The 24332-nt window shown below is 36.7% G+C and overlaps 1 protein-coding gene across 4 annotated transcripts in view; it reads left to right on the top strand.

The window, feature by feature from the left end:
- Positions 1-22839, top strand: part of LOC139119944 (bifunctional UDP-N-acetylglucosamine 2-epimerase/N-acetylmannosamine kinase-like) — a 36430-nt gene extending 13591 nt beyond the window's left edge. For 2 of the 4 annotated variants that reach the window (XM_070683909.1, XM_070683912.1), the window contains 6 exons: positions 553-682; positions 7668-7736; positions 8391-8546; positions 15002-15184; positions 18920-19036; positions 20038-22839. In XM_070683909.1, the coding sequence (XP_070540010.1) occupies positions 553-682; positions 7668-7736; positions 8391-8546; positions 15002-15184; positions 18920-19036; positions 20038-20273 (891 nt within the window). In that variant the 3' untranslated portion in view covers positions 20274-22839. The remainder of the gene's footprint in view (positions 1-552; positions 683-7667; positions 7737-8390; positions 8547-15001; positions 15185-18919; positions 19037-20037) is intronic. The other 2 variants (XM_070683911.1, XM_070683913.1) reach the window with 1 other exon arrangement.
- The last annotated feature ends 1493 nt before the right edge of the window (positions 22840-24332 follow it).

Raw genomic sequence — 24332 nt, 5'->3', positions numbered from 1 at the left:
TGCCATGATTGTTGATAAGGAAAAAACAGAAACTCAACTCAAGTACAGCTCCTTTAGAAGCATTAATTTACACAACCATAAAACACTGCTGTCTTTATACAAGTCGTGTATAGTACGTGACAATTTTGACAATTTTCAGGTCAGCATATTCCTCTTATGTCAACATTATCCGACCAATATTGCAAATTTATGTTCAAAGGGACTCGAAATATTGTGTGTAAATTGATGATTCAAAATATATCTCCCTAGACATAGTTTTACCACCGAGATCTTTAATTAATAGTATCACTTCAAAGAAAATTGTGCAGAAACTTGTGACCTTCAGCACTCATGAAGAAAGAATAATGTCATCTTGTGCACTGTGTTGATAAACATTTAACAAGGTTACTACAACAATACAGCCGCACAGTCTGTTGGCAAGCTAATGCTACAGCAAATAGTCAAAATGTACTAACAGACAGAATCTGTCCTCAAACCTTGAAGGTGTGACTGTTCTGTCTTACAACATTTTCAGATGTGATGTCAGACTCACTCTTGTTTCCTCTTTTCCAGGGAGAGATAATTGAAATGTTCTCCAAACCCACCCCACCAACCAACCAGGTTAAGATGGAAGTCTTACTGAATATGCTGGTGGAAGCATCCCAAAAAGCCATCGGTCACAACTGCAGAATTTTGGGCGTGGGTAAGTTGTATGTATATAGGTCGCACATCGAAGAAAAGTATCCCGTAGTACTGTTGTGGTCAACTAACATTAAATCTGGCAACCAGACAACTGTAACAATGTATGTTCACTGTCTAGAAGTGTGTTTGTCAAAAATACTTTGTACCAAAGGTACATGTGGCCTTTTGATCCCTAATGTTAGGGCATGTTAAACTGTCTCACAATTTGTGTTTTTGTGAGATTTTGCCTTCATGGCAAGCTTCCATGACCTCACTGACCCCTACTGCTTTTATTGCCATGCCATTTGACACCCCACCCATTTTTTGTGTCCCCTCCCTCTCTTGAAATTGCCACAAGTACAAGCAGCATCAACCTAGCCGGAAGGAGAGTTTTTAAAGCTTGTTTCAGGTGGACTATCAACTAGCAACTTTCTGTATTTTGATATTTATTCATGTATGTGTAACACATCAAAATGTAACATTTACATACATAGATTGGGTAGGGAAACTCACAGTGATATTTTGTAAACAGACTGACATAAATTCTTGAATCTGATATTTCCTTTAGTAGTATGATTTGATTTCATCAGTATTTTACTCAATAATTCCTATGCTGTTACTGGTACCATTCTCATGTTGAAATCCAGCCCTTGTGTAAATATTTTGTCAACTGTTGGAAACCATTTTTCTGAAAGAGATGAGAGAGTGAATAACTGATGAGATGAATCTGGCCATGAAAGAACTCAAAGCAGTGGAATGTACCGGTATTGTAAAAGCCGACAAGTGAATGTTGTTGTTTGTATGGAAATTTTTCAACATAAATACTTAAATGCAACATATTCTACTTCACAATCAGGGCTTTTGGTTATAAATAAATGAGATATTGCTAAAATATGCTGTTTGAAATTTATTCTAAACCCTAATAAAATTTTATTTTTATCAGGAATATTATAATGGATATAGTATGGTCTGTTTTGTATTGACAAAAACACATTCACAGAGTTTCTTTAGGTGCTGATGCAATTTTCGATAATTTTAATATTGGACACAGTGCAGCTGATTCTTACTTGAATATGTCTGTGTTTGGAAGAATTGCAGGTGTGCCATGTGAACTGCCTCTATATCCTTCATCAGACCTATCTCTTTTGTCATTATTTAATTTATTGGGATTCCATTTCATGTTTTGTATGGGTTGGACATGTGTAAGTGAATCCCTGCCTATTAACACAATATCAACCGTGTTTCAGTGGGCTTCAGTTCTTTAGAGTGAGACTGGGTGATTGTCTGTCAGTTTATTCATGGTGAATAATACAGTGCAAAATGTCTGTGAATGGCGAAATTACATCACCTATTATCTCTCCCTTGTTGAAATAATCCATTCATCTCAATGTTTCTTGATAAAAGCTTTAGTTTTTTCTGCTAGTCTGGGTGTGGCCCTCCCAGTGTAGCTAAAAGAGTAGGCCAGTGTTAAAGGTCATTTAAAGTCTCTGGGCACTGAGTGTACTGGTTGAGAAGATGACCTTTCAGAGCATGTTGAGAACCCAGTGTCTTTCTATCTTTCGCTGCCTTTTGTTCAGCAAAACTGTGGCATCTGAGGACCTTGTATTGTTGACTTTACCATACCTGATCATAACAAAAGGGTTTGGGTATAAAATCTACCGTGAAATTGTCAATAGATATGTGTATTGTTTTGCCCATCACCATGGCAATAGGTACATGGTACTGACAAGTAATATTGTATTTGTTGTTATTTTTCAGTTTATTTTCTTTGTGCTGCAGTCTGTACTAAAATCTTTAGTTGAAGCTCTGCTGTCTGTCTGCCAGATTTTCATAATCGGTTATGTAGCTTATTAGTCCCCGCGGACGAAGTCCGGCGGGGACTTATAGATTGGGTCCCGTCTGTGCGTCCGTCCGTCCGTCCATCCGTCCGTCCGTCCGTCCGTCATCAACAGTTTCTCAGACACTGCTGAACCAATTTCGTTCAAACTTGGCACAAAGGCATAGCACTATGACCTACAGATGCACGTCGATTTATTTTGTGATACGATCGAATTTGGCCGCATGGCCGGCCATTTTGTTGCGATTTTTCATGTCTTTGTACCATAACTCAGACATCCTTGAGCAGATTATGTTCAAACTTGGCACAAAGGCATAACACTATGGCTTTCATATCCATGTCAAATAATTTTGCGATATAATCCAATATGGGCGCGAGGCGGCCATTTTGTTGCGATTTTTCATGTCTTTGGACCATAACTCAGACATCCTTGAACAGATTCTGTTCAAACTTGGCACAAAGGCATAACATTATGGCCTACATGTGCATGTCAAATTACTTTGCGATACGATCCAATATGGCCGCAAGGCGGCCATTTTGTTTGCGATTTTTCGTGTCTTTGAACCATAACTCAAACATCCTCGAACTGATTCTGTTCAAACTTGGCACAAAGGCATAACACTATGGCCTACACATGCATGTCAATTTATATTGCGATACGATCCAATATGGGCGTGAGGCGGCCATTTTGTTGCGATTTTTCATGTCTATGGACCATAACTCAGACATTCTTGAACCGATTCTGTTCAAATTTGGCACAAAAGCAAAACAGTATGCCCTTCATATGAACACCAATTTATTTTGTGAAATGATCCATATGCCTGACAGGTGGCCATTTTTTGCGATTTTTTCATGTCTTTGAACCGTAACTCAACATCCTTGAACCGATTTTGTTCAAACTTGGCACAAAGGCAAAGCACGTACTATGGCATGCATATGCATGTATCAATTAACCATGCGATAGGATCCAATAATGCTGCAGAACTGCCATTTTGTTGGAATTTTGCATGTCTTTGAAGCATAATTCAAAGGTCATTACACCCATTTTGTCCAAACTTGGCACAAAGATCAAGCACTATGGCATACATGTCAATTTACTTCATGACATGTTCCAATATGGCTGCCAGATTGTAAATTTTTTTCCAATATCTCTGCCCAATGGTCTTTTTTGGATTTTTTCATGTCTTTGAGGCTTAATCATATGCAAATATTCCTTAACCAATGTTGTTGAGACTTGGTACAAAGATAAAGTACTATGGCATACATATGCATGTCTACTAATTTTGTGCTATGATCCATATGGTCAATAGACAGCCATTTGATTTCAATTTTGGTGTGATTTTTTTATGTCTTTGAAACATAAACATAGGTCACTGTCCCTCGATGGACTGATTTTGTTCAAACGTGATACGAAGATAAAATACTATGGCTGCATTCTTGTGCACATTAAATTGTTTCATTATATGATCCGCAATGGCTGATGGCTGATTACAACAACATACCCAATCCCATAGCATTTCGAAAATTCCACCAAACCATGTGTATAGTATGTGCCGTCATGACACTAGAGGCAGTGAGGGCATTGTTATGTGTGATGTAATCAAAAGTTCCTTTAGTGGTCATTACTGGCAGAGATGAGTCATTTATTGAACGTTCCTCAGATTGCATCAATGTCATTCCACAGCGACCTAGACCACAGCTACCTAGACACCAAAGATTGTAACAAAATGGACAAGCGGGGACTGTGTCATCAACGATGACTTGTTTTATAAAGTTGAAGATTGGCACTAAGCAAAAAGTAAACACTTTAACACTTTCACTGCGTAATTAATTTTTATACATGCATTCCTGTGCGTAGTTTTCTATGGATATATGTCCTTATAAATATTGATTTACATGCATGAGCTGTATCTTTGTAATTATAAGAGTATTCGGGACAATTTTTTCAGTGAGTATTGCAATATAACAGAGCATTATAAATTTGAACAAAAGGTCATGTGACACACCTAGAAGGTCACGTGATCATGACGGCCATATTGGATTTTTACAAAAAAAATCAAAAAATGTTGCATTTTTTGTTATTTCAATATGAGAATGTATTTTTTCAGCGTAACACTTTAAAAAGTTACTACTTACGTTTTATTAACTCAAATTCAGTAGGGGAAACACATACTATAAAACATATTGTACTTAAATGAGGTTAATTTGCATATTTATTACAAGTTCATCTTCGAACAACAGGTATCATCTGACATTCAAAAGAGAGCTATATTACATATAAGCTGATATACTGGTAGCTAGTCCGATGTGTAATTATCATTGATAGATTGATGTCGTACAACATCCACAGGATACCCCATCAACGTTTGTGACGTCGGTCACTGACCCTTTGTCGCACTTTTCTCTCAGCATGCTCAGCTGGCCTACCTTCCTATCTTGCTTGCAATCTCTGTCTTTGCTCAACTGGTTCGGGAACATATTCAAGTTCGGTATTAGAGTTGTAATTTGAAATTTGACTTCCGCTATCTCCGTCGAGTTCAGTTTCACGATCAGTGACAATTCCACTATCACTGTCTAGAAAAACATGCTGAAGGACTTAGTCGGTGTTAAACTGTGCCCGCTTCGCCATTTTTAAATACCCTCTGACAGAAAAACAACAACTGATCACACGATCCTTACAAATTACGGCGGAGAAATGACCAAGTATGGCGGCATTTGTTTACAAATTTGGCGCGCATGCTCATTTAGGTTTGACCTCTACCTCGTACGCTGCGCTAGGCTTGAGAAATAGTCAACAAACATGATGTAGATCAAACAAAGCCAACGTATATCGAACGCATATAAACGCGTACGTTCTTGGCGCGTTTACGCGCCTCCCGCAGTCTGGCCGTTGGCGCAGAATGCGCCCTCCCGCGGTGAAAGTGAACACTTTAAAAAGATTTCAGGTGACCATCCATTGTTTTTGCAACTTTAACTCTCTTTTACCACTATGGTTTGGCCCAAACCTATTGTTATCAATATTGATTGTGGACTTCGGTATTGCCAGTTGGGTGTGGACAGGTTATGCTTACATTACTTCTCAAGCTAAAAGCAACATGTACCTCACAGACAGATTTTTAGAGTCTCAAAATTTTGAAATTCATTTGTTGGCAACAGCTTGTCTCTTTGTAAAGCATGTAGGAAAGCTTAACTTTTGACAATCTTGTTTTTGTTAAAATGGAAATTTTGTTTTTCCTGTGAAATTAGAGCCAATTTTTGATTTCAAACTCTAGTAAATACATGTAGGTTAATTTTTTCTTTAATACAAGAATTTGCATGATTACCCCCTTATTCTTATTAATAATTTACATGTCAAAGTCTAAATATATTGACTTTCTGGATATGTTTATCTGTAAGGTTTAAAGCCTATAGAAAGCATCAAATAGGATTGTTATAGCAGTTAGGGTCCTTGTTGAACCCTTCAATGTTTTGATAGCTCCTCCAATGTCATATATGATACTCCAAAGAGAAACTCTCCTTGAAACTTAGACAATCAAATTAAATAGTTTGATGTTTGTATTTTGAAATCAACCTTCATGCAAGGAAGTGTGTAACAGATGTGTGCACCAGCATTTGTAAACTATTTTCTACTTTTCCTGAACATAATTTTCACTTACCCTGCTCAGAATATACAAGTTTCTTTTATAAATTGTTGTAATGTAATTCCTCCCATTATGGCAGAATATCTTGATTAAAAAAGACTAAGGGTACTTGAACTTAATTGTTTAATGAAATTATATACAAGAAAGTTAAATTTCATAATTAGTGTGATGTTATATGATTACCTAAAATGATAATCTAAATGCACCAGTAGTTCAGCACAATCAATCACAGACATACATTATCCCCTTAGTGCAAGAAGATAGTATATGCAAATTTTTTTACTTGACAGAAAAAGCCAGAATAGCTTAATTCTGTAATTGAACAACCCTCCACCCCTCACCCTCATGTGCCATAATACAAGTGCTAAAATTGTGCTTACATGTGTTCAATAATATACATTCACAAAAATTTTACTACATATAAACTTTATCCAATGCAAGTTTTCAGATTCATTGTCAGAAGATGAGTGCTTTCAACAAAGTGTCTGTTTCAACCTTCTTACAGCGATGCAACCACCTTTACCTTGTGTCATGGTTGCTTGAACACATTTGTATCATTGAAGGACAGGCCTCACCATTGAAATTGTTGGTGCAGTTGTTCAAAATCAAGTAATGACCTTGCCCCAATACTTTGGAATCAGAGTAAAGCTTACAATATATATCTACATTATGTATGGTTTATGCATGAAGTATTGTATGTGCTTTCTCCAGTAAAATGCAGAATGGCTGTGTAGATCTGATATTTTCCCATGTTGTGACACTGATTTGTGGACTTACATTGCCAGTAGTCCATTGATTCAAGTGGTTCTGTATAAGGCTGAAGGCACAAAATGCAGTCCAACACATGTCATCATCTCATCATTATTGATACGAAGGACATGGAAGTCATGAATGTCAGTGTAAAGGTCAAAGGGGTATACAAAATGGCATAAATTGTGTAGAGTCAGCCCAGTCATAAAATTCTAATGATCATCTCTTTTTGACAGTCTGTGACCCCCGCCGCTTCTCGCATTACAGGATAGCATGCCGTCTGTTTATAAAATGTATCATAAAATGAAACTCATTATCTCAGGTCTTTTCAAAAGTTCTTTTAAATCCCAGTTTTTGTAGTTTCCATGGCACGACTGCTGGATGTGTCTGGATACGAGAAAGACCATATGGCATTATTAGAGTATGCAGTAATTTTGCCACTATTACCCTTCTTTCTTTGTTTTAATATATCTCTGACTCTTTTTCCCCGTCCCTTCTAAATCCTCCTGGCATAGACCCTTCATAGTGTTGCATTTTGTAGAATGTACATGTATCTGAATTGTACAGAAATGCCAACATTAGAAGCTGTAACAAAATATGTAGAGGAAAATGCTACAACCAAGCTTAATAATATAAGTTATTTTGGTAGCACAGCTGTTCATATATGATGTACACAAACCAGTGACTTCTACCTGTACATTTGAAATGATGGTTTAGGAATTTGCGATGGACAAAAACTGCAACAAATATTAAGATAATATTTGTTTGTTCTGTTGCAGGTGTTAGCACTGGAGGGCGTGTGAACCCACATGAAGGTCTAGTGATGCACTCTACCAAAGCTTTGGATGGTAAGTGGAATTTAATTCCACTCTGTGAGTTGTTTGATAGATAGAAAACACCCTTAGGAACAGTTTATTCAAAGTAGGAGTATTATCTATGTACTGTCCCAGCCTTACTGCTCCAATTTTGTCAAAACGGTCCGTTGTTAACGATTATGATTAGCATTCAGAATTGCAGTGTCTCTCCAAATATCTGAACATATGTACAAACATGTAATATAGAAAGACAATAACACGGTTGAAACTGTTACTATTTATAGAAGATGTTAAAAAAAATTTGATTCGTCCACGTGGCTTTTTTGCTCAGCTAATTATCATTTTCCATAGTTACGAGATATGTTAACTAAACATGTCCAGGAAAGCTTTCCAGGAACAAAAGGAGTGTTTAATCAGGAACAAAAGGAATGTTTAATAATTGTTATAGTAGTGTGAAGAATGCAAACGTAGATCTTTGCCTGGAAGACCAAACATGATAAATTGTAGCGTAAGAACAAAGGAATTTTAGCTGAACCATCTCATTCCCAAAACTCTACAAATCACTATCGATATTCAGAAATAACTCTGTTCAATGTAGTCTTGTTTGTTCTTTTTGAAAATGCAAGGAGAAAAAAAAATCCCACTCTGACATGTACAAAATATTGAAAATAAACACATTGTTTGCAGGATGGAGCGACGTTGATCTGCGAACTCCAATTTCATCCAAACTACACCTTCCAGTGTGGGTTGACAATGACGGAAACTGTGCGGCCTTGGGTGAGAGAAAATTTGGTCACGGCAAAGGCATTGATGATTTTCTCGCCATTGCTACTGGAACAGGTAGTGGTAATATTTTCTTTCCTTTTATGTGTTAATTCAAATTCCTATTTTTAGCTACTATAGACTATAGTCTATAAAAGCTATTGGGATGGGTATCCGTCCGGCGTCCGTCGTCAGTCTGTATGTATGTATGTATGTATGTATGTATGTATGTATGTCCGTTGTGAGGCGTCCGTCTACTCAAATATCTTGAGAACCGCAGTACTTACTGATTTGATATTTGTTGTGTAGATGAAAAATATGATTTTGAGAAACTGTTTTTTTAATTTTTTGATATTGTTGAAAATAGGCAAATTAATGCCAAAAAAGGCGTTTTTGGTAAAAAATCTTCTTCTTCATAACCGCTGATCAGACAGCTTTGTTATTTGGTATACAGGTCCCTAGGGACAACCCAACTTAGATTTGTTCAAATTGTGATGAAATATGCAAATCTGTATTTTTAAGGAATTTTTTTGTCATTTTTGATCAAAATTAGACTTACATTGTATGTAATTCTTGTACTGTATAAACCCTATCAATTCACCCAGAAAAAAATAATTAATATGATTTTAAATAATTGAATTAATTAGGAAATCATCAAAGCCAAAATAATTTTAGTGTAGAATTATCAGAAAGTTCAACTTTTTTTGACAGTTCATAGTGAAATGCTTACCATCTTGGAGGATTAAAACATGTAAAGGCAACTCACCTGAATCCCAACTTTGACATATTCTGAACCGTCATTTATTGTGCCCTGTATGTCATCTAAAAGAAATTGCTCAAAATAGTTTGTCATGATAGGGTGGTCAAATAATAGAGATAGAGAAAGTTCTAATTTCCATTTATGGTTGACTTGGTAAGGATAAAATAAAATTACTTTTTGAGGAAAAAAATAGAGTGGTCAAAGTGATAGGGTTTTTATGGTAAAGCTGGCTGTAAGATTCCTCATGTGCTATTTATAGCAATTATGCAATCTGTGTAAACAGTGCAATGAAAGTGTTACATGATGCTTTTGATGACCTTGAACTTCTTCAGTTTCAAACATTTGTCTCTTCAGTGTGCTTTCTCTCAGTATGTACAGTCTCAACTTATTCAACAGAACTTACTTACAATGTTAATTTGAAAGTTAAAATGTGCTTGGTTAATAGGATGACAATACTGATAAAAGATAACCAGCTTAAGATTCTTTATAACCTGACAGATATGCTGTTTTTTATGATGAAAATCTTGATTTAAGCAAGTCTTGTTTACTTTAATAGATGTAATGTAATTAACTCTCGTTATTAGCTACTATAGACTAATATAGTCTATAGAAGCTATTGGGATGGGTATCTGTCCGGCGTGCACTGTCAGTATGTATGTATGTATGTATGCATGTATGTATGTATGTATGTCCGTTTGTGAGGTGTCCGTCCACTCAAATATCTTGAGAACTGCAGTACTTACTGATTTGATATTTGTTGTGTGGAAAAAATATATGATTTTGAGAAACTCTTTTTATTAATTTTTGATATTGTTGAAAATATGCAAATTAGCACCAAAAAAGGCGTTTTTGGTAAAAATCTTCTTTATAACCATTGGTCAGACAGCTTTGTTATTTGGTATACAGGTCCCTAGGGATAACCCAACTTAGATTTGTTAAAATTGTGATGAAGTATGCAAATCTGTATTTTTACGGAATTTTTTTTCCATTTTTGGTCAGGCCATCCTGAAATGAGCTATCAAAGATATCCACCTTCTTCATCAATACATGTGTCACAAAAGGTTATTCTCTACATAACACAGCAGAGCTCTGTCAACTGTTGAGTCGCTTGTTTTTTCAAAACCGCTGGTCAGACAGCTTTAATATTTGGTTTACAGGTCCCTAGGATGACCTTAGTGAGATAATTTCATACAGTCAGGAAATACTTAATTTTGTATCCATGTCTATAGTAGCTTCAGGGACTTTGGCCCTATGTTTATTAGCTCCACTTCAAATACATTTGTAGAGTATGGTGAGCTATTTAAAATCACCAGGCATCCTTCCTTTGTGTGCCTGTCCATGAATGCCTGCTGGCTACCAGGGACAACATTCAACTGACAGTGTTTGTACTCAACTATATATGGATATCATTCATTGTATTACGAATAAGATATATTCAGTGCCATAAAAATTATTATTACATGCCTTGTATATTGAACATTGCGTGCCCCCTAGGAGTCAAAGGTAACTTGTTGATGACCTAGTGGGCCGCATAGTCATCATTTGAGTGAAAATGACCTGACAGTATTTGCAACTTCACAACTTCAGGATTCAAAAATTGACAAAATTACATGTTTTACATAGGAAGTTTATACAGGATTATGCAAAAAAAAATTTGGTACATCACTGGAAAGTTACTCAAATGTATCAATGGATGATATATATCTGTTTGATGATGTAATTCATTCTGTTTTTAATGGATTTTTGTCTATCATTGAAATAGGCATATGATTGTCATTTGCAGATAAACCCAAAACTTTGAAAATGAAACTACCTTGTTAGTCCCCACGGACACCGTCCGGGGGACTTATAGGTTTGGTCATGTCCGTGCGTGCGTCCGTGTGTGCGTGCGTGCGTGCGTGCGTGCTGTGTGCGTGCGTGCGTGCGTCCGTTCACGCAGATATCTCAGAGATGCAAGAAGCGATTTCATCAAACTTGGTACAAGGATTACTTCATATGTCATACAGATGCACGTCGATTGTTTTGGGATACATCCAATATGGCCACCAGGCGGCCATTTTATTACGATTTTTTCATGTACAGAGCCATAACTCAGACATGTTTCAACCAATTTTATTCAGAGTTGGTACAAGGACATTGACCAATGTCATAGATATGCACGTCAATTTTTTTGTGATACGATCCAATGTGGCCGCCAGGCGGCCATTTTATTACGAATTTTTCATGTACAGAGCCATAACTCAGACATGTTTCAACCAATTTTATTCAAAGTTGGTACAAGGACATTGACCAATGTCATAGATATGCACGTCAATTTGTTTTGTGATACGATCCAATATGGCTGCCAGGCGGCCATTTTATTACGATTTTTCACGTACAGAGCCACAACTCAGACATGTTTCAACCGATTTATTCAACGTTGGTACAAGGACATTGACCACTTTCATAGATATACTCGTCGATTTGTTTGTGATACAATCCAATATGGCCGCTAGGCAGCCATTTTATTACAATTTTTTCATATACAGAGGCATAACTCAGGCATATCTCAACCGATTTTATTCAAAGTTGGTACAAGGACATTGACCAATGTCATAGATATGCACGTCAATTTGTTTTGTGATACGATCCAATATGGCTGCTGTGTGGCCATTTTGTTACGATTTTTTCATATACAGAGGCATAACTCAGGCATATCTCAACCGATTTTATTCAAAGTTGGTACAAGGACATTGGCCTATGTCATACATATGTACGTCGATTTTTTATGTGATACGATCCAATATGGTCGCTAGGCAGCCATTTTATTACAATGTTTTCATGTACAGAGCCATAACTCAGACATATTTCCACCAGTATCATTCAAAGTTGACATTGACCTATTTCATACATATGCTCGTCAATTTGCTTCACGTCATGTAGCAGTAACATGTCAATATTGAAGTTTCGTAAGTAGGCTGATATGTCAAGAAATATGTACTGCATCAAATTCATGAAACTTTATACAGATGTTAACTGATGTTAAGCTCACATTGCTTTAACATTGAAAAAGACATTTATCTGTGTCATTTTAATTAATTTGTAATTGCATAAGTAATGAACTTTCCTAATTAGGGTGATATAGCCACAAATTAATACAACGTCAAATGTGATGAAACTTGATACAGATGTTGATCTCATAGTGTTGTAAATACTGCATCAAACTTTATGAAATATGGTACCAGTGATAATCTGTTAAGTGTTAGAATTGTATGCAAAAATGTTTTGCAACATCCTGTTGATTAATTCCTAGTGACTCATTTTACCTTCTCGTGTCTATTTATAGACAGAGAAGGTATTAGAGTTGAAAACCAGTATGCTGGTGTCAACTACTTCCGTCTGTCAATACTTCCGTCTGTCAAGATCCGTTGACGTTATGCCATTGTGATGGGTCATATCATAAACTGGTGGGGGTGTTCATGGTTCAGGTTGAGGTGTAGGAGAACGATTTTGAGCTGTGACAAAAATCAAAAGGGACTTAGCGGCACAGCCACAGTGTTACATGTAGCCTTTCTCCAAGGTTCTTAGTTGACTACGATCTATTACAGACTACTGAGCTGACGTTAGGGGTACTCACTTTGTGTTTGCTCACCTCTGGCTCTGTGCGCTAGTGTTTGGTACTGAGTTGCGTGGATACCCCTCATGGCCTCACGTGATATGGGCCTGTTGCATAATCTGCAGATGATCATATGCCTCTGAGTCTGTAAACGGTCATTGTGTAAGCCTGTCGGCATTTTCCTTGCATTTTTTCTCATTTAATTTTGCAAAATATCGGCGAGTACCTCAATATTTCAAGATAACTCTTTCTTCCCAATCGTTTCCTTGAGTTTCAGAGTCATATGAACGAAAATGAGTGAAAGTTTTAGACAGGAAAATCGGACGTCGGCCATGTTCAATGTTTACAGTACAATCAGAAGTTTATGTGGAGGAAATAATTAACAAACACTATTCATGATGCCCGCCCTCTAGAGGCAGACCTTCCTATATGAAGTACAACATTTGATGCTTGTGGAAAGCTTGACCACACAAAGGAGATTTTAACTTTTAGAAAATGACAAATTGAATAAGAAGCTATTCTGAAAATGTCAAATACTGAGAAAAATGCGCAAAGATTCAAAATAAACAGGTTAACTGACTGGTCGCTATAAAAACAATGAAAATGTTTATGATCAAAAGTTTTCGAGATGCGCACATTTTAACAAATACAGAAATTATTAACATTATAAATATAAGACCAAACTATTTTTTTCAGGGATGGGACAGGTTGGAAATGAGGGGTGAGAGACAAAGGCACTCCTATTGCTGCATGTGGATGCAGCCACACCATTTCATTTACAGCATACTTATTCACTGTGTTGTGTTTAAGTTCCATATTGTACTGACTGTCATACAAGGATAACATAAGCAAATCAAATCAAATTAGAAAAGGATCAATGCTGTTGTGTGGATTTTGCTGAACACGGCTGATTTTAATATTTCGCCCTACATATTTGGTATCCAGCAAAGGCATATTTTGATGTAAAGTCAAAATTAACACTACATTGCTGACAATATATGTTACCATTTCTGCATGAACTTTTCTTTTTTAAATTATAGAAAGTACTTCGAACAGATTAACAATTATCGTGATGTCAACCCATGATTTTACATCACAAAGACTGTAATTCTGCCAATTTTTTTTATTTTTCAGTCATTTTATAAATTTTGCACTGCACAAGATGATTGAACAAATTGCAATGTTTGAATTTGTAAACTCAAAGAATAAAATCCTTTGGTCACAGATTAAATTATTTTTTGAAAAGAAATTTACTCTTAAACACTTTTAGCATATATTCTTTACACGGTCATGTATTTCAAGGAAAATATGCCTATTAAAAACAGTAATTTCTTCACTTTCAATTTCTTTTGAATACTATGACAATTATCAGCCATGAGGTTTTACAAACACAAGACCAGATAAGCGTTTTTCATCATTTCCACAGGACTCTGTGGAATATCCCTTAAAAACAGTTAAAAGTGACTTAAAATGATCACTTGGTATACATTTAATTTACAGATGCCAGGTTGTGTATTTCACATGCACTCAGGTCAGTAGGGAAGTGCGTTATTACTATTTTGGACTGTTAATTCTTATTTCTGAATTATTTAACCTTTTTTCCACACTGAACTATCTTTAGGCAGTTTATACTATAGCTTAGAATTTTTTTTGATTGATGTATTTAATCATCTTTTGGGTTCTTTGGGTCCATATCTCACCTCATGCCCCTACATCATCAACTATTTACCAATACTCCATGCCAACAACCAATTACCTGACCTGGCCACACATTAGAGAAGGTACAGCGTCATTGACGGTATTTTATGAACTTTAGGATGGTGGCCTACATTGGTTCTATGTTTTCATCACCATGGAACTCATTCTTGGCCATTGAGCGCCATCTGTATCAAAGTATTTTTATCACAGACCTAATTAATGAAGAGGACTCTATCCTCTCTTAGGACTTGTAATCAAAGTACCCATTATAACAAGTGGGGACTGTGTCATCAACGATGACTTGTATATTAAAGAAAGGCATGTAATGAAAACATAACCCAAACGGCGGACTTTGTATCTTTGAGGCAATAGACTATTTGCCCTCCTTATGTTGGGCAAATGGTTGTCTGCCGTTGGACACATGGCCTCTTGTTTTGACTCAGTATGTAAACATTACAATATATAGATGACTTTTTCCTTCAGGTATTGGAGGGGGACTTGTTCTGAACGGCAATCTTGTACATGGTAGTAACTTCTGTGCCGCAGAGCTTGGTCATATAGCCGTCAGCTTGGATGGACCACATTGTGGCTGTGGCAGCCGTGGATGTGTTGAAGCCTACAGTTCTGGCATTGCCTTCACAAGAGAGGCACGCAGGCTGTATAAAGGTAAGCGGTAGAGATTATCCCTCTGAGCACCGAAGTCAGTTTCTGTCACCTATATATAATATGCCCCAGTAAATTTTTTTCAGATTTTTGCCAAAATTTTGATAAAAAGCTTGCCAAAATTTTGATAAAAAGCTCTAGCCAATAAAATGTGATATTTCTTTGGTCCAAAATTATAAAAAAAATCACAGAAAAATTCATAAAACTTGGTAAAATGTTGTACTGAAATTTTGGTGGGAAAAAATTACAGCACTCAAAGGGTTGATGATATCACAGTGGATGTTACATCCCTCTCTCTGTTTTTTTTCAATGAATACAAATATTGTTGTCTGCGTTTTTGATATGGTTAAATACCTGGTGTGAGCTTATTGCATTAGACCTTTCCGTAACGTAGCACAAACCTGTCCATATGTAAACAACTGAGTTTAATCACAACACCAAACTAAAGAGGTCAATACAGGGATGGAGTCGCTTATCTCCTTCAGGAATAAGTATTAAGCAGATTAGACATGGAGACTGATTTCACAAGTATGTGGCCCCTAATCAAACTTGAAAATTAACCCCGTCTGGCCTGTCTTTCTGGTTCCATACCAACAATCACCCCTACATACACACATGTAAAGCATTTCAAACCTTTGAAGTTTAATATTTGAAAGACATATATGTGAATAATGGGGAAAACTGAAAATTAGTGGACACATCTTTGATTGCAAACTAAAAGGGTTTTCTTAAAGCCGCACTTTTCAATCCCAGGTTCTCGCATTAGTGGAGTTCTCCTCCCAGTCAAACACTTGGCCAGTACGATGTTTGATTTCAATAACATTAATTACTCAAACTGATCTACACTGATCTCAACCTTTTGTCACCCTTTGCTAATCCTGCAAACAGAGTTTATACAAGCGTTTGATTGACGGTCGGTTCAAATCGCCAACGGTCACTGATTCCCCACCACAAACGCTTGAATTTCGTAAAAAAATTGTCTCCCAGTGGCGTTAGCTTTGAATATAATCACAGAGTTCGATCGGCAGCAACTTCGCGCTGACCGCTTGGCAGTCTGTCTGCGTTTTTGCGGCCAGGGAAAACTAAAAAGTGGCATTTTCTGGAGCGTGTGCCCTCATGTTGCCTGTTTGGTGTCCTTTTACACGATGAACGCCGCCATAGCTTCGCGTCCTTTTAAAGGGAGGCTCCGCCTTTAAGGGGCTCTAAATAACCCCAACCATATACCCCCCTTCCAATACCTCCTAAAACTTAACCCTAACCCTAGGTTATTAACAATTCAAACAAAATGTCTTTGTGTCCACTAATCATCACTTGCTGAATACTCATAACATATGCTTTTGTCATATTTTTTGGGCTGTACTCTCTGTAAAGTGTTATTTTTAGTGTTGCTTCAAGACAAGCACTTGTACCGTACCGGCTCAGATTCTGGTCGTATGTTATTTCACAGCCTAATCGATAGATTCTGAAATAATTATAACAAATATGAATTTTCTTATGCTTTGTCTGTCGGTACTGGGCATACAAAAGGTTCTGTCCTGGTTTTGTACATAACATGATAATAGCCGTAATTAACATTTTAATCCCATAGCAATCTAGTCTACCTTTGTATCCAAGGCAGTAAACCGATGATTAAAACCAAATTTAGACATTTGTTGTGTTTGTCGGCAACATCATGCCCATGAGACTTTAATCAGGCATATTGATAAAAATAATTGCCATACTGTTTGCATTGGTTGGTAGCTTTCCATGGGAAAACACATCAGTTATGAAGTGGATATCTGATAAAGGTGTCAGACTCCTAAAGCAGCCATGCCTAAAATTCTCACCCAGAGTGTTAAGATAATCTGTCTTGATATGTGAGTGTTATCTGCACCACAGGGCAAAGTTCACACATTGTGTCAGATTTTTGGCTGGACGCCATGGTAACCACACAGGGAAAAGAAAGGGATAAAATTGCCTAGTTTGCGGAATTCCAGTTTCATTGAAAAGTGGATAAACACGTGCCTACGGAATGCGATAACCACTGTTTTTGAATCTGTTAAAATAGATGAGAATTTCCTATATATTTGCAGGTTGTTGTAAGAGTAACTGGTACTGAACTATGATAGTTTGGGTGTTTTAGCTGAAATGAAACTGGTCCCTAAAAATAATGTTATGTTTAGCAAGTTACACTGGTACTCGTATAGCAAAAAGTGAACCAATATAGACAAAGAGTTGACATCTATATATGGAACTGAAAAAAGTGATAGATATATTCAGTGAATGTAAAATGTAACCGATAATTTCTGAATCTCTGTGTTTTGTGTATATGCAGCTTTGGTTCATATTGTTGATTTATTGAAGCTTTTTCTGATTCCCCAGAGTCCGTCAATATTTTGTAAAGTGCAATCAGATGTGGCATAAGCAATATCAGTTTTTGTTTTGTAATATAATATGGAGAATGCTTAAATATCCATCCATACATTTGAAGTAAAGGTATTTTATGATATGTTATTGACAGTCATTCCTCTCTCAAATAAGCTGGTCACATATTGAACAATCTCCAGCTGCTGCCTGTCAAAATATGTAATAAAAAAGAATTGTGTGTGCTCTACAGTTCCACATGAAGGAGATTCCTCATATGTGTTGTTCATCATCATTTAATACTGTACACGTGTAGGTGATTAGGTGATTGTCTCATCTTTGTAACCCTGTAACAGCTGTTTTGAAGAGTTTAATGGAAGATTGAGATGGTAGCAGATGGTCAGTGCTGTTCTGTGGCACCATTGGTAGTTGATAGGAGTATGAAGGGTTTCTGTAAAAGGGAGTTGGCGTCTGAAAAATGAAAGACTTAAACTTTTGCTCAAGCAAAGTTTCCACCGTAATCTGTCAAAATCAAGAATAAAACTCAAGGCAACCATGCCAGAGAAATAGACTACCGGTACCAATCATTTACCGATATTTGAAATTCAAAACAGGTGCCATCCCTGTGTTATCTCTGTCAGGGAAAATGAAATTCCCAATTCCGTAAACTTCAAAATGAACCCCCACATGTGGTAGACCAAAAGAATAATGTAAAAGTTTGAGAGACAAAATATCTGTCCCCAAGGCATACTGGTATTCTACCTTAGCTGACAATTAAATCATTGACATCAAACTTCACGTGGAAAGTCACTAGCTATCATATTTTATGTTTCATTTCTTAAGAATCAAAGTCCTCAATTTCGGTATCTCAAAGGCAAGCAAACAGAGCTATCCATGAAAACAGTCAAAAAATAATTGTAATGTTCTTTTAAAACCAACCATCAGCCTCAATAATGTTGATGCACTATTATATGATTAGTATCAAGTATACTCCGCAACTTAAAGTTTCCAGTATTCTGAAGTAACTATGCACCCACTAACAATAACTTGTACTTCAGATAGATGCTGTTTATTTTACCATCGCTCTTTGATGTCAATTCTGCCTGTCAGAGAGGCTGAATGGCACATTTTGTCAACGACTCCTTGCCATTATTCAAAATTCTGATCAATATAGAATACCAAAGTGACAAACATACAGTCTAGAGACTGTAACTATGCCCCTTTACTTCAAAATTTCCAAGATTGCTTTAACCTGTTTGCCATAATGGTTTGGCCCAAACTCATTGTAATCAGTGGTGAGCATGGACCTATTTTACATGGAATTAGGGGTGAACAGGGCAAGGCCTTGCAAAATAACGTACAGCATTTGTAATCTTTCTCTTCCTGCATTTCCAGCTGGGCAGCTTATAGTTGATGGGATGAAGATTGACACCAATGAGGAGTTGAGTGGTAAACATCTTGTAGAAGCGGCAAGGCTTGGAAACAAACACGCCCAGAAAGTTATCGACCTAGGTTAGTTATTGCACAATGAAGATTTCCACTTCTGTAAATTGTAAATTGGCTAGATGTGTGAAATTTTACTTATATTTTACTTTTCAAAATTTTCTTTGCAAACATACGTTCCTGATTCTTCCCTGAGAGAATTTCGTTAACTCATCACGCATGATGTCACATAAAAATTAATTTCTTTTCTCATACTGTACTTCAGCTGCCATAATTAACAACAAATTTAACTTTGAATAGTAAACCTGAGAAGTGAAATGGCAGATATTCATATTGTACTGTGCAGTTTTGTAGGCAGCACTATCATTGAGTGAAATAAGTTCAAGTGAGTTTCCTTGGCTCGTACGTGGTTTTCATAAGGTCAGTACTACTCAAATGACACAGTGATTATTTATCAAATTCCCTAAATTCCGGATCTGTTGTAACAGATGGCAATGCAATCAAAAAAAGATTTTTCGACAGAGTTCATACATCGGATCAGTCTCACATGACTAGAATCCCAGTAACTTTTCTCATTTTCATGATCACTGTTTCAAACCACACATGTGAGATTACTGTAAGCATGACGAGATGTCAGAAGTGCATCTCAAAGATGCTGAGATCATACATGAATGTTCATAACAATGAAACAAAAACTGCCTGATTGACTTTAATTCTGATGAAAATTGCAGTTGAAATTTTGAACTTATAGTTTACTCAATGGTTAATTGATGCCACAAAGGGTAGTAAATCAGCCACAAAGGGTAGCTATATCTTCATTGACGCATTGCACTATGTAAACTGGGTCATTTAAATGAAGTGAATGTAAAATTCGCTGACATCTTGACATGCTAGGGCACCCTCCTGAATGTATTATAAAATTGGATTCACTATGAACTGTAATATTATCGGTAATTGCATATTTGCCATCTTGCCAAAGTCTCGCATGCTATGGGGATGCAACTACAGTGTCTTGTAGTAGTACTTAAGATGTAGTTCTCCAACAGCCTGTCTTCTTTTGACACTTCTAGGTGCACAAGCACTGGGTACAGCCATTGTCAGCATCTTACACCTTCTGAATCCATCACTGATTGTCCTCTGTGGGATACTCGGGAATGTCCTCGTGGAAGGAACCCGGCAAACCATCGAAGAGAAAGCCCTTCCATCAGCCCAGGGTGTCAAACTGGCCGTGTCTACCCTGAGTGAGCCTGCCCTCCTCGGAGCAGCTAGTTTGGTGTTGGAATATGCCACCAGGCGTTTGTATTAACTTCTCTCAGCATGCACTTTCCTTGCAAAGTGTACTGCAGGTGGATGGTACACTTGTACAGTACAGATGAAATAAAATGATAAACATCCCTCTTCATGTGGGAATAGACGCCGAGGCAACACACAATCAGAAACATGAAAAATCAAAAATGAATAATTATAAAAGACCTGATGGTAGAGAGAATTACCAAAACAAGTGTGCTGTTCAACTTTCAGAGAAACATTCCTCCATTCAATACATTCTGTCAGAGGTTTTGTTTTGGTTTTACTACTAGTCTCAGTGCCCACATAGATTTCTATATATGCTCTATGGTCAAGTATATACCTGGGATAACGCAGGACAAATACCTGTCCTGGATTAGAGCTTCTTGTGAAGCAGCAGATGTCCTATGGTTACTGACATTGAAATATTTCACTGCCTGTCATCATATCTAGATCATCAAGTGTTGCTGTTAAGGTAGAATGCACCTTGGGTAAACCATTGTATACTTTCAAATTCTTTCAATACTTTTATTGTCTACAAGTTTTGTAGACTCCTTTTGAAGCCTTTTGGGGAAATTAAGTTTTCTTTTTTCTTTTTTTTTGTGTGCAAATCAAAAATCTACTTTAGCCCATACAGTTATCACAGGGTATAACAGCCATTTTGATTGAAATGTTGGTAAATTTCAATTTCTTCGTTTCTCTAATCCCCCAACTTTGTGCAATGATCGTTCATTCTTGATTTTCAAAGAAAATGAATTGAAGTTTCCCCAATGGAAATTTTGAGCGGAGGTCTGAAGCTTTCTGTTCCAGTGTGCACATTACTGTAAAATCACTCTTTTATTTCAAAGTATGGTTATTGTCTCGGTATCAGCCTGGAAAGGGACAATCTAGTTTTAAACACAGTACCTCATGAAAAGTAAAATGCACAGTGAAGTTGACGTAGTGAGAGCTTTACAATTTTTTATGACATTCAGAGTTACTTTCTCTGTGGAAGGCATTATTACTATTTAAATTTTAAATTATAAGGTACATATATATTTTTCTTTTGAATATCACATATGGGATTTTACCATTATTTCCAACTGTATTAAGTCTTTAAGTTTCAAATCTTTAGCAGTGTTTTTAATTTCGTTGCTGCTTAACTTCAGATAAATACCGGGGATACAATAAAAGAGATGTGACTGAATGTGGTGAACCTTTGACAGTTTGTAGAGCGTGTCCAAACATGCCTTTCATAACCTTGATGGTAGTCACTGAGGTCAAGAATCTGAATACTATGACCTTTGTCCATGACTCTGGGGCAAAAGACACCAACAGATAGCAGACAGCCATTTCTGTCACTAAAAGGGGAACCACACCCCTTCTTTATTTACTGTCATTTCTCAGATTTACACTTGACCTTCATCAAAAGCGTGTATTTGACTACGTTTGCCAGAGGTACAAATGCCCAAGCATTTATCACTGAACTTGTCGGTCTTTACCATTGAACTTCAGATTTGAAATGAAAGGAAAAATGGGGTTCTTTCACAAAACATAAGAAATTATCTCACACTTACTTACCTATTTTATTCTGTTGTTTTGTTGCACATTGACAACAGACAACTATTTAAGTGTCTTTTGCTCTGGTTTTATGTTCTTTCTGTTCAGGAATCAGTAGAATTTACAGACAGAGAAGGGCTGAAGTAATATTCTTTACTTACCATATTTTCAAAATTTTTAATCTTGTACCTTTGAGAAGACCGACAGAGCAATAATACTATTATTGATGGTCTTTCCTGTACATGGAGAAAGTCGTCTTGTAAATTGTGATGTATGTAATTTAAAATATCAACAAGGACCTCAGAATTCCTTGCATACCTTCAAATTGTACATGTAAGTTGGAACATTTTCACTTTTGTCCTCTGAGTTATTTTGAAACCTTTAGAAAAATTACCTACCATGGTACTTTTTGCGATCTAATACTGCTATATCATAGCTACAATCTCAAGCTTTAAAATTTTGTTTTGTTTCTGTTCAGAATAATTTGAATTCCTGTGTCAACTGCAATAGATGAGTATTGGAATGAGAGAGAGAGAGAGGTGAATCATGGGTAAATATGTCCTGACTGGACACAAGCTATCAATATCAGGGTGTTCAGAATACACAGAAGTCGGCAAGGGATTATCGCTTAGCCTGCAGCAGATTTGTGACATGCATGTTCAGCTGTAGTGCCTCCACTACATGACTTACAAATGTCTCTGCCAGATTGTTTTCACTTCTCAAATATTGAATTCTAAATTGTGCTGATTGGGATGGCTACATGTGAAAGTTGAAGAAACTACAGTTACTGAGCACTTGTAAATTTGCCCTTGCTGTTTGCTTGGCCTCATATTTTTGTGATGCAGTAGTTGCATTTGTGTATTATGAATCATTTTGACTTTTTATGGCAAATACAAATCTATGTCTGTGCTATTGACAAGTATTTCAAATTATAGAGTAATTTATTGTAACACAACTCAGACACATCCGTACAAAAAAATAATTTACGTTTTTTTCTGGGTTTTGTCGGACACAATAAATAGCTGTGTAAATTTAGTGACTATAAATATGGAAAATGTGTTATGTTGTGCTGTTTGCTGACTGTGAAAGATTGTATGGAGGGGGTCTGTATTAGATGGGTACTTGTTGAGACAAGTCTTAATCAATATCAAGCACTGCCTGCACTGAGTCAATCTATTTGCTGTACACGTGTACACCAGCATAATTATCACTATATAAGGCTGTACCATTAGTTAAAAACTATCTACTGTTGATTGACCAATCAGAGTGCTCAATTCAGGGTGTTTATCTACTCGTAAAGCCTTGGTCACCAAATTCCAGAAACGAATGACAGCGCCGTAGTAAAGAACTGTCCAATCAAAAGTGAACATGTCATATTCTGTAGACATCTGGTACGTTTTAATATTCAAATTTGGTAACACAGCGGAAACCAGCTGCAACACAAAATCTGCTGTGCCCTAGGGCATTTATATAATGTGCCCTAGGGCATTTATAGGATGTTCCATTACATTGGAAGGCTATTTCACAAATAAAAGTTTTAATTCATATCCTAAACATGTTACATTACAAAGGGACGGTTGGCATAAAGACATTGAAACGAAAATATATCAGTTAGGGGCGATAGTTTTTAAGTCGGATAAAACCCTCATACTCGGGCTCTTCTGGTATATAAAGTCCAACCCTACAATAAAATGTCTCGGCCTGCGGCCTCGACATTTTATCGTTGGGTTGGACTTTATATACCAGAAGAGCCCTCGTACTCGGGCTTTATCCTATACTTATTTCTGTTTTGTTAAAAATATTTTACATACCAAGAATCTTTTCTGTACTTGTAGCCTCTCCCCTCTTGATTTCATTATTTACCTCTGTCCGATGCAGATTCCTGGTCACAGAGAATTTATTGTATAGGGAATGGCAAATCCTGTGTAACGGAACGATTGACTTTTGGCCTTCAGCTTTTCAGTAACCTGTGTCACAATATGACAACTTTATACATTATGGTGAATGTGGAGTAGAGTAACCTTTCAGAGGGGCGTTGTGTTTTATTCATTCTTATAAGAAAAACAATCAAAAGCACCTAGAAAATGCCACTGTGACACTCAGCAATGTGTATTTTATAACTGCCTGGTTAAGTCAGTGAAAACAGACAGGAATTATGTATGTCATCACCAGACAATGATATGAAAATCATTTTTTGTGAGTGCAGTTTTTCTTGCCCACAAAATAAATCTGTGAAAATTGTTACATAGCAAATGTTTGGCTTTGCTGATGTAGATGAAAGCAACAAACTCTCTGGTAATACAAAGGTTTCCTGAGGGGTGGGTCTGTCAAAAATCAAGTCTATACCTGTCTTTGGTCACGTCAGCCCAACCTATGTTGAGTTACATATTAGTGCCAGCAATGTCTCTTTTGTGATGTAATTTATACTTTGGGTTCAAGTGGTATGCAAATACCAGTAGAATCCAAACTATTGTACCAGTTCGTGTCTACAGTCCTGTATACACATGAAAACTTTGCTGGGAGCGAGAGTCCATTTTAA

The sequence above is a fragment of the Ptychodera flava genome, chromosome 20, assembly GCF_041260155.1.
Source record: "Ptychodera flava strain L36383 chromosome 20, AS_Pfla_20210202, whole genome shotgun sequence".
NCBI classification, from domain to species: Eukaryota; Metazoa; Hemichordata; class Enteropneusta; family Ptychoderidae; genus Ptychodera; species Ptychodera flava.
This window is presented reverse-complemented; position numbering and strand designations above follow the sequence as displayed.